This window comes from Stomoxys calcitrans, chromosome 5, assembly GCF_963082655.1.
Source record: "Stomoxys calcitrans chromosome 5, idStoCalc2.1, whole genome shotgun sequence".
Taxonomy (NCBI): Eukaryota; Metazoa; Arthropoda; class Insecta; order Diptera; family Muscidae; genus Stomoxys; species Stomoxys calcitrans.
This window is the reverse complement of record NC_081556.1, coordinates 48,935,555-48,946,370: the sequence shown is the minus strand read 5'-3', so window position 1 is coordinate 48,946,370 and position 10,816 is coordinate 48,935,555. Positions and strand designations below refer to the sequence as shown.

The window sequence follows — 10,816 nt, the reverse complement described above, 5'->3', positions numbered from 1 at the left end:
TGTTGCGCTGCGAATACCGATTACTTTGATGAAATTTTTATTTACTCACCCATGTTTGTTGTTATTGTTTTCGAAGCACTCTCGCTCTTGCTTTTGTGCTGCTCTCTATTTGGGGATGAAAGAAGAGTGTTTTTGTATTTTTGATTTCTTTGCTGCTTCGTCCGAACTGAAGTCTTGCGTTCATGCATTTTGGTCATTTAGTAAAGAGAAACTATTCACAGAGTTAACATCGGTAAACTGGTAGACTCTTGCGCATTTTGGATTTTTGTTTAATAAATAAATAAATAACCAATAACGAAATGAATTGAATTTTATATAAATTACTTAATTAACGCTTTTGTGAGATACAATATAAGAATAAATTGAAGCAAAAGAAACACAAACAACAACAATTACAGTGTTGAGAAATTGTTTTTCCTGCAAGGTAAAAACAATTTCAGTGACAAGTGGGAGATAGAGAGAAGAAAGCTATTGAATATGAGAGAATATAAACAGAAAGCTAAAGCTTTTTGAAAGGTGCATATAAAAGAAAAAAATTAGAAAAACAAAGACAAAAGTTGATAAAGAAAAATAAAATATATTTTTGTATCAAAACGAAAACAATTTGTTTATAAAAATAAATCAGTGTTGCTGCTTAACTTTATACAAAAAAAAGGCTGCTGCACTTTATTTGTGTGTCAATTGCATGCAAAGCAGCCACACTTACCGAACTACTTTGGCACTTTGCCCGAAGTGCGTTTGTTTGGAGCAAAGACTGTACGCGTCGTAAGGTGGAGCAAAGCTCTTTTGCTCTTTCTCTCTCGTAGTGTTTGCTTCACTTGCCTAAGTGTTGGGGCAAAATTGTCAGTGATTTTGGCGCCAAAATTTGACAGTTCCAGCAAAACGCAAAGCAAAAACGTAAAAACATCATAAAAATAATAGAAACGATATACGAACCTAATAGATGAGCCACAACCAAACCCAACCAAGTGCAACAATTGAAAGTTAATTGAGGCAAAAGCCATATAATCATCTAGCCCCAAGGTTGAAACAATAAGAAATATACAAAAATGTCGGCCGCTCGTGTACTAAATCCTATGATTTGTAAAATCAGCAACAGTCCAGCAGCAGTTATACGCAGCAATATGACATGTGGACGCCAATTGAATCGCATCAAAAGGGACCTCTTTGGTCCAGCAAATCCCATTGAGACTAATAAGTAAGTACATGTACCTGCGGTGAAAGATGCACAAAAAGAAAACCAAGGGTGTAACCAATTTTTTGCTAACCCTTTGTCCTTTTTGTTTACTTTTTTCCTCCCCCCTACGTAGACTCTTCAATGAAGAATTGGAAAAGTGTCATGAACGTGCCTCCCGCAAATGGGGCTTTGATTTTCGTTCTGGCTCTCCTTTGTCCGCCAATAGCCAGTACATATGGGAACGTGTCTCCTCACAGGAGAGTCATATAGCACCCGAAATGTACACATTGACCCGCGCTGCCCATGTACGCCCTACCCCTGCACCCAAGACCAGCTTGGAAATGTTAATGGATGAGCGTGCTGAACGTGAAAATTTGAGTTTATCCCAAAACTCGGTGACCGACACAGATTCCTGCGATGACAGTCAGGATGAATCAATGGTCGAATTCAAAGTCCCCGCCGGTCCCAATAATGTTGAGGCCTGTGTGCTGGTACCCCGCAAGACACATTTGCGCAAGAGACAGCCCAAAATAACAGGTAAATATGAAAAATATTTAGAAAAATAGGAACACTTTGGGCTAGTTTGGTGTTAGAAGTTATGAAAGAAATAATTTTCAGGATTGATTGGCAGACAACTGGCCTAAAGCTACAATTTGAAGAAAATTTTAAAACTTTGAAGGGAAATAAACTTAGGATGTTTCATGGGGTCCCTTGTTTTGTATAGATGAAGGGGCCACGTTGATACATTGATCTATTTTACGGTATGTCTGGAGAATATAAAAAGGCAAAAAATATGTTTTTTCCCTTACTCATTTTGTTGTTGTTGTAGCAGTGTGTTGTACACTGAGGCGGCAGTACTTGCCGATGAAGGACTCAATCCGGTACGTACAACTGCCTGCCTTGGATTGTCCCTTACTAATCCTAGGAGACATTTGTTAATGTGTAAGCCTTGTATATTGTTTCTGCAAAAGGTTTATTTTGAAATTTTTAAACCTTTTCACCTTGTGTTCGCAATTTAATGTTTAAATTGATTTCCTTCAACATAGCCTTTAGACTAAACTCTCTAAAGACCTTTATTCCTTTTTAAGTTTTCCTCCGTTCTTTACTATTAAGAATTCCTTTTTTTTCTACTGCCGCAACTTCCTTCAAAACATTTCCCACACATTGTCCTTGTCAATCAGGCTTGAAATGTTCAGTATAAAAGCCAATTTCCTTTTTGTATTTCAAAGGTCCGAATAAACACCTTCAATTAAACAAGGATATTGAATAATGTTTCCCTTTTGTTATTCACAAAAGTGTGGGAAATAAAACGCACGTTACATTTCTCATTGATTGGTGGTCAATGGTGTATTTAGTTGAGGAGAGGGTGGTAGGTTAAAGTTTCCCATACAATGGCATACATTTTTCCGATAATGTTCAATACTTTAAGCAACCAATCTCCCTTCGGGTCATAGCCAAGTTTTGTTTTTAGTAACGGTCAAATTTAAACAAACCTGATATGCTTTAGAAAGCAGGGGTGTTTTGTTCTTAGGTTATGGTGTAGGCGTTAAGCCTGCTGTAAGGTTTCATTGTTTTTTTTTTTAAGAACGCCTTTATTTTTCCTTTCTGTCCTTTGTGGTTTTTGATTTAATAGCTTTTGAATTTGTTCCATTTCCGCCGACTACGGATAATTGAAGGGTTTGGCATTTTTGTGTCTACCAATTCCTGTTTGGTTTCAATCACATCATGATCACATATTCAACGCAGAGGGGGTTGTTTTACAGATTTTGTATGTCCAATATCTAAATCTAAAGCACAAGTGATTTTTTCTTTTTTTTAAATCAACCCAGCTGTGTGTGTTTTTTTTTGGAATAAAATGAACCCCCATAAATGTAAATTCCAGGTCTTCTCTTTACCTTTGCCTGTTATACATTTTATTCCTAGATATTTTACCCTCTTCCCCTCTTCGGTTTAAATCGCATGTCATGCCACATTAAAGTTTTGCGTGAGCCAGTCTTTAGTAAGGAAATCATCCCCATATTCAAAGGTTCAGGTTTTTATAGTTCATGTGCATTTTGTTTGCCTGGTTGTTTGTAAGGCTAGATAGATGTGGTGATGGATGGATATTTGAGGTAATGATCTTGTTGGAAGAACTTTTCCAAATATCAGAATTTTGAACAGATGTTTGTTGGATATGGTTTTCCTCCCTACACATGATGTTTTGAAAAGCTGGGAAACTGTCATCATGCTCACAGCCCTTATCATGTGCAAGTATAGGAAAATCTGTATACAATTTTTGTAACATATGCAAAGATCATTGAGATAGAACATGTCAAGAGGTGTAAAAGAAAATCTTTTGCAGACTTATTTTTTCTGTTTGTCAGTAAAGAACGATTCTAGATATTAAGCCTAAAATTCAGTTTGCGATTGAATATAAAAAGAAATATTTTTTCTTATTTTTTTATTAAACAAGAACGGTTTGAGATATTAATCCTCAGAAATAATTTTTTACTTTTAAAATTAGTATACAAATTCTTGTATAGAATTAAAAAAAAACTAGCCATCAAATCATACCAAGTAATTTTTATTCAACAAAATTCAAAAACAGAAGTCACTAACAAAAATATTTACATATCATGTAGTTATGTTACACAAAGTTGTAATTTTTTTCAAACTGTTTCTTACTGTTTCTCAAATCACATTTAAACACGTTTTTATATATTTTCCTCTCAGTGCACCTAGTTATTACTTCGGGCTACTAAATTGTCTTTTTCTTTATAATTTTAATTTATGGCTGCTAAATTGGCTTTTTCGTGTAGTTGAGTCTCCCCCCAAAAATAACTATTTGTTTCAAATTGACCCGTATCCATTAGGTTTTATTGTTATGATTCTCAAAATAAGATTTGTTTTATTATTGTCGTATAATTGCCCGCATTTTGTGAATGAAAGAAGGTTTTCCATATTTGCAAGTACTATTGTAAATGATGCCATGAGCAAAGACCGAACAGCAGATTTTTTTGCTTTTGTTATATAAAATGTGTACTTACCAGAGACTTTGACAGTATTGGAGATTCACTTTTATTAGATCAGTGAACATTTCTTTGTTTTGAAGGGGAAATATAATAACCACATCCCAGCTTATTATTAGCCAATAGTATAACCATTGAATATAAGGATAATCTTTAAAGTTTAAAAATATGTATATTAGGCAATAGTAAACTTTGGCCAACGTATCGCAGAGTTTAGCACGTCGACCTGTGACGCTGAACGCATGGGTCCAAAGCCTGGCGAGAAAAACAGACATTTGTGATGTACTATTCCAAAGAGGGGTCGCACTGCTACTACTAGTCATACTAAGCATACATATAACTTCCGTAAACGAACATAATGTTTACTATTTCAAGTGCATATTTCCCTATGAGCATTCCATTAAGCAACAGGGACAAACATCTCACTATTTTATTTTTCAATATTTTTATTTTTCTATATTTTTACTTTTCTTATATTTTTATTTTTTTATATTTTTATTTTTCTTTATTTTTATTTTTCTTATATTTTTATTTATTTATATTTTTATTTTCTTTTGTTTTTTTTTTTATTATTTATCTATTTAATTTTTTGCTTACTTTGTTTTTTGTATTTATTTATTTATATATTTTGTTTAATTTTTTTATTTTTATTATTTATTTACTTTTTTTATTTTTTGTTTAATTTTTTTTTTATTTATTAATTTTATTTTATCTATTTTTTTTTTTTTTTTTTTTTTTTTTTTTTTTTTTTATTATTATTCTTAAGTCTATAGATTATAATCCTTACAGACTAAATTATATGCTAAATATTTACGAATATATACATATTTTAGATTCAAAATAAATAAAACTATGTGTTTAAGTGAAGTATTAATTTTCTTTTAACAGAATCACGTTTTTCAGAGAGATCGATGAGGCTATAAAATTTATTAAATTCAACAAAGAGGCGGCGTAAAGGGTCGTTGTTTGCATAGTTTGATGTGAAATAATTTATTTGAAATAGCTGATAGTTTCGGGATGGCCTTAAGGGAACATTTATGTAAATTCTATTCAGAATAAAATCGGAGATTATTTTGCCTTGCATTATATTGATAAGGAAAGTAACATTCAGCATTATTCGTCGGCTTTTTAATGTTGGTAATTTTATTAAGTTTAATCTGTATTCGTACGATGGTAGAGCCCGAGGGTCCCAGCCACGCCCCTTAAGGCAAAATAAAAGAAATTGTTTCTGAACTGACTCAATCGCATTCGAATGAATGGAATAGGCTGGATCCCATATAATGGACCCATATTCCAAAGTAGAACGTACAAAAGAAATATATAATTGTTTCGTTACTAAGGGATCTGAAAATTCTTTACTCCAACGCTTGATAAATCCCAAACTTCTATAAGCTTTGTTCGTAATTAAGGAAATATGTTTTCTAAAATCCAACCTGTGGTCCAACAGAATCCCCAAATCATGAATAGAGTCCACATACTCCACCATACAATCATTCAAATAGTAACTCGTATCAATTCTTCTCAGCCGAAAGAAAGACATATGTTTACATTTTAAAGTGTTTAGTTCTAGCAAGTTAGCATTGCACCATTTATAAAACTCATTAAGATCGGATTGCAGTATACACTGGTTTGCTTCCTCATTAAAAGAGTAGAAAATTTTAACATCATCTGCATACATTAGAACCTTTGATCGATGTATCACGCTGGGCAGGTCATTTATAAACAATGTAAATAAGACCGGTCCAAGATGACTTCCTTGAGGAACACCGGATGTCACAATTATCTTGTCAGAAATAGCATTTCCTACTTTCACCATCTGAGCTCTGCCCATTAGATATGATCTTATCCACTTCAATAACGCATTGGAGAAACCCATAAGATGCAACTTCAACAACAGTAATTCGTGATTGACCTTATCAAAAGCCTTACTAAAGTCTGTATAAATACAGTCAGTTTGATATCGTCTTCTAAATCCTTCATTTACAATCGTAGTTAACTCTAAAAGATTCGTCACTGTAGACCGATGCTTCCGGAAGCCATGTTGAAATTTACAAAAAACAGATGAGACCTGAAAGGATAATATCTCAGTCACAATTTTTTCAAATAATTTAGGAATTGTATTCAGTTTAGCGATTCCTCTATAGTTCGATGCATCAATTCTACTACCCGATTTAAATAAAGGTACAATAAACGATTCTTTCCATATTGGTGGTAAATAGCCAGTATCCAGGGACTTATTGAACATTATAGAGAGAGGAAGAGCAAAATTCTCTGCACAGTATTTAAGAATGCATGAAGGGATTCCATCGGGACCTGGGACCGTTGTGTCCTTTAGACTCTTTAAATTGGCCAACACCGTTGTAATATCCAATAATGGAATAGTAACGGTTGAGAATTCCTCAATATAGTAGGGATATTGGAAAGTGGAATCATATACATTATCAGAGTAGGTAGTTTTAAAAAATGATGCAAATATATTGGAAGTTCCAGTATCATCATCTGCAACATCAGATCCAAAATGTAAGCTCTTTGGACAATCATTAGATCGACGCTTAGACTTTATGAATCCATAAAAAGATTTCGGGTTGGATACCAATTCATTCTTCATTCTCGATATATAGCCCTGATACAGTCTTCTATTTAAGATGGTGTATTCCGATCTTGTGACTGAATAATTTACAAAGTCCAAAGAAGAACCACTTTTTTTAAACTTTTTATAATGCTTATTCTTTCTATTCTTTAATCCTGATAAAGCAGCCGAATTCCACGGAGGACCAGTATTCCCACATTTAATCATCTTCGGAACAGCTATAGACAATCCATCTTTCAAAATAGAATAAAACATTTCAATCATCTCATCCAGTGAGTTTAGTGATTTAAGTACAGACCAATCAATCGATCTTAAAAATGAATTCATCTGATTATAGTTTGTTTTGGAGAAACAATATCTTGTCTCCTCTAAATAAGAATTAGCAGAGTCACTAGAGCATAACAATAAGGGAACTTGAATTTTTATGGTGGGATGATATCTATCCTCAGGGTGGACTAAAGGATCCCATGGACAAACAAAAATGTCGTGAGGTTGACTTACGAATACAAGGTCAAGAAGTTTACCAAAAACGTTGTGAATATTATTAATTTGTGACAAGCCGGAACCAAATAATGGACCAATACATTGGTTAGTACTCTCACTGATTGCAGTAGGCAAAAGATCATTACTATCTTGACTAAAAGTCCAATTAATACTTGGTAAATTAAAGTCTCCGAGAACAATTAAAATATCGTTTGGTTTTGCTGACTCAAATGCACTTAAAATAGACGACGTGTGGTTGGTATAAATATCAACGCTCGAACTAGGTGGTACATACGAACATGTTACAAAAAGTGTTAAGTTTTTCTTGTTTATTCTTATTTTTTTATTATTTTTTTTTATTTATTTCTTATATATTTTTTATCTTTACTTTTTTATTTTCTTAGTTTTTTCATTTTTCTTTATTTTTTATATTTATTGTTTTTTATTGGTTTTTTATTTATTTATTTTTTATTTCTTGTATATTATTAATTTTTTATTTATTTCATTATCTATTTTTTTTTTAATTTTTTAATTATTTGTTATGTTTGCTTTTTTTTATTTGTTGTTTGTTTTTTTTTTAATTGTGTTTTTGTTTTAGGTATTTATTTTGTTGCATTTTTTGGTATAATATATTTTGTTTAATTTTATTTTTGTTTTATTTCATTTTTGTTTTATTTCATTTTTGTTTTATTTCATTTTTGTTTTATTTTTTTTTTGTTTTATATTTATTTTTTTTGTTGTTTTATTTTTTTAATTTATTTTGCTTATTATTTTTATTTCATTTTTGTTTTATTTTTTTTTTTGTTTTATTTTAATTTATTTTGTTTATTTTGTCATAATTTTGTTTTTTGCAACAAATTCAAAACGTTTTGTTTTTATAAACATATTTATATATTTTTTATACAATCGTATGTAGTCCAGCTGTAGACCAAAGGGTGATCTGTTTCTATAACAGATAGAAAAGCAAAATCCTTTTATAGTTAGGCAGAAAATGTGTTTTTGCTTTTTAATAGCATTTGACTGGTTTTCTAGATCGCGATTTCCCAAACTCATCACTAGGAGTTGTCAAAAATTTCTATTATTTTTATCTAATTTTGTTTTATTTTTTATATTTCATGAAATTTCGAACAACAATATCGTGAAATTTAATTTTATATATTTTATTTATTATTATTTTTTATGAATATTACGAAGGTAGTTGTTTTTAACAAAAAACCAAAAAAGCAATTTGTTGCTTAGACTTAGAAGTCTACACAATTTATTTTAAAGCTGAGTCGGAAAAAGTCTTTTTCATCCAAACCGTCTTAATTTAAAAGATCGATCATCAAATAGCCAGAACTATGTGATCTGTTAGTTTTTATTTGTTTTTTCTTAGTTTCCCTTAAATTGTCACCCCATGATCTTGAGCTCTATCTGTCTTGTATGAAGTTTGCTCTCTACTCAAAATGTCCTTCCTCTCTCTCTCTCTCTTCTATTAATTTTCTGGTCCTTCTGCGTGCTAAACACGTGCCATCATCTAGCGCCACTAAACAGTGAATACCCTGTTAACTTAAGACCCAACATCACCTTTTTTCTTCATTGTAGGTTGGAAAATCATTTGCCAAAAATTTATGTTTTGGTCCCTTTTTCTAAAAAGGGGGATGCAGCAACGTAGAGGGTTGAAAACAGGATCGCAAATAAACGAAAAAAGTATACGAATTGATCGAAATGAATGGAAGGGCAAACACATGACATGGATAATTTATATGAAAAATGACAATGTTTTCATTTATTCATCCAAGGGATGGGAATAACAACGATACGGGGTGACAAACATATGTAGAGTGCAGGAACATTTGGGGGAGTAAGGATAGGAGTGGGGTGTATGTCATATTTTAATATTTTTAAGGTATACAAAACCCGTTTAAAAAAATTTTTGTGAGATCTTTTCAAAAACAAACTCCGGAGTTCAGAAAATAAATCTGAATAATAAATGACTTAAAAGGGGTAATACTTCTTTTATAGCACTTTTTTATCCTATAAGTACCACACCTCCTTATTCTTACTGCATTTTGCCTAATTCTTACTGCATGTACCATTATTCTTATTGCCATTTCTATAAACCACCTTCGAGGGTTATGTTTCTTGGTCTTTAGTAGCTGATTGGCTCTTTTTGCCTTTTCTTTCGCCCTTTCCTTTCCTTTCTTTGGTATGAGTCATGTCATGTGTTATTGATTTTTTAATGCTAAAGTGGTGAAGTGTGTTGTGTCCTGTTGTTGTTTTAGTGTAGCAGCTTGGCAGGAGGTCACTCACTTGTGATTGCTAATTGGATTTTAAAATTTTTTCCTTTGGGTTTTAGTTCATATTCGATTATAAAACGTGACATTGCAGGAGGTCCTTATTGGATTTGAATGTAGTATTATCATATCCCACCAACACATGTTAGCTTTCCTTTGTTTTGAGATATAAACATTAAACTAATGCCCTACTTTTTATTGTCTTTATTTCTTTTTAGAATACATGAAGGAACGCAAGCGTTTGGCTCAAACCCCCAAAAAAATCTCCCCCGCCAAGCGTATGCGCACCTCATCGGGCTCCTCATCATCTGTGCAGCATCATGTCAACAATCCCAATAGCATAACAGCGCATTTCTCACTAAGAACGCGTCAGCATTAATCACATCAAAAGGCCTTTTGAAAAAAAAGCCAAAGCTGCTGGCCTAGCATATTCTTAGTTTATTTAAGAAAATTACACAAACATGATTGCAATTTCCATAATTAATTTCTTCAGATATAGATGGCATAGTCTATATATAGTTTATAAGTTCTATATACACAAATGTATATATATACACAAAATTTAGTGCTAACAAAAGTTTCGTGATAATCCATACCTACCCTAACACAAAACTTTTCCCAATGTCGTTTTTCCTAAAGGCTTGTGTGGAAAAAAAGTTTTATTTTTTTCTGCGCCAAGCAAAATTCTAGAAGATCTTGCGGGAAAAACTTCAAAAGAATCCTATTTAAACTTTACTAAATGCCATAAACTAAGTTCTATATTTTGTAGTTATTAAATAATTTACTAGTCTTAAGTAAATTTCTTTAGAAGTAAGTCGATTACCCATCCTTTCCTTAGCCCCTGTGCTATTTTATGCTTGATAACTGATAAGGCATTTTTGAACAAAAACTCCTGCTTTTTTAAGTTTTTATCGCCTTAACTCTCATTGCCGAAAAATTTTGAAGTTGTAATGCAAACCATATGCTTGAAATGAATGAATTTTGATAAGAGACCAAATTTAAGTTGAGCATTGTTTACACAAAATTCCTTTCTTTTTTTCCGAAAGCAAAAGCTTTGGTCAAAATATTTCTCTTTTTTTATAAAATAAAGGAAAATTCTGTATCTTTTCCTTTTATTTTTTGGAGAAATATTAATCAGATCTTTTAACTACTTTCCCTTGCCTCTTTTTGGCCGTCCTTATTAGGAAAATTGCAAAATTTTTAGCTTGATTTTCCAGAGACTTTTTGTTTATTTTTTCTTTGCCTTTGCTATTTATCAACTATGATGAAATGTCCAATGCAA

General features: G+C 32.0%; 1 protein-coding gene across 1 annotated transcript; it reads left to right on the top strand.

The window, feature by feature from the left end:
* Positions 1-204: 204 nt before the first annotated feature.
* On the top strand, positions 205-10,024 carry LOC106085870 (cyclin-dependent kinase inhibitor 1B). The gene is made up of 3 exons (XM_013250314.2): positions 205-1,198; positions 1,311-1,714; positions 9,753-10,024. Exons 1-3 carry the CDS (start codon positions 1,050-1,052, stop codon positions 9,911-9,913), a joined length of 714 nt encoding a protein of 237 aa, XP_013105768.2. The 5' UTR covers positions 205-1,049; the 3' UTR covers positions 9,914-10,024.
* The last annotated feature ends 792 nt before the right edge of the window (positions 10,025-10,816 follow it).

What these genes read in the sequence shown, in the direction of transcription:
- LOC106085870 (XM_013250314.2), top strand. Translation starts at nt 1,050, where the DNA reads ATGTCGGCCGCTCGTGTACTAAATCCTATGATTTGTAAAATCAGCAAC. An exon ending in AATCCCATTGAGACTAATAA is followed by an intron (nt 1,199 to 1,310) that starts GTAAGTACATGT and finishes CCCCCTACGTAG; the next exon opens with ACTCTTCAATGAAGAATTGG. An exon ending in GAGACAGCCCAAAATAACAG is followed by an intron (nt 1,715 to 9,752) that starts GTAAATATGAAA and finishes ATTTCTTTTTAG; the next exon opens with AATACATGAAGGAACGCAAG.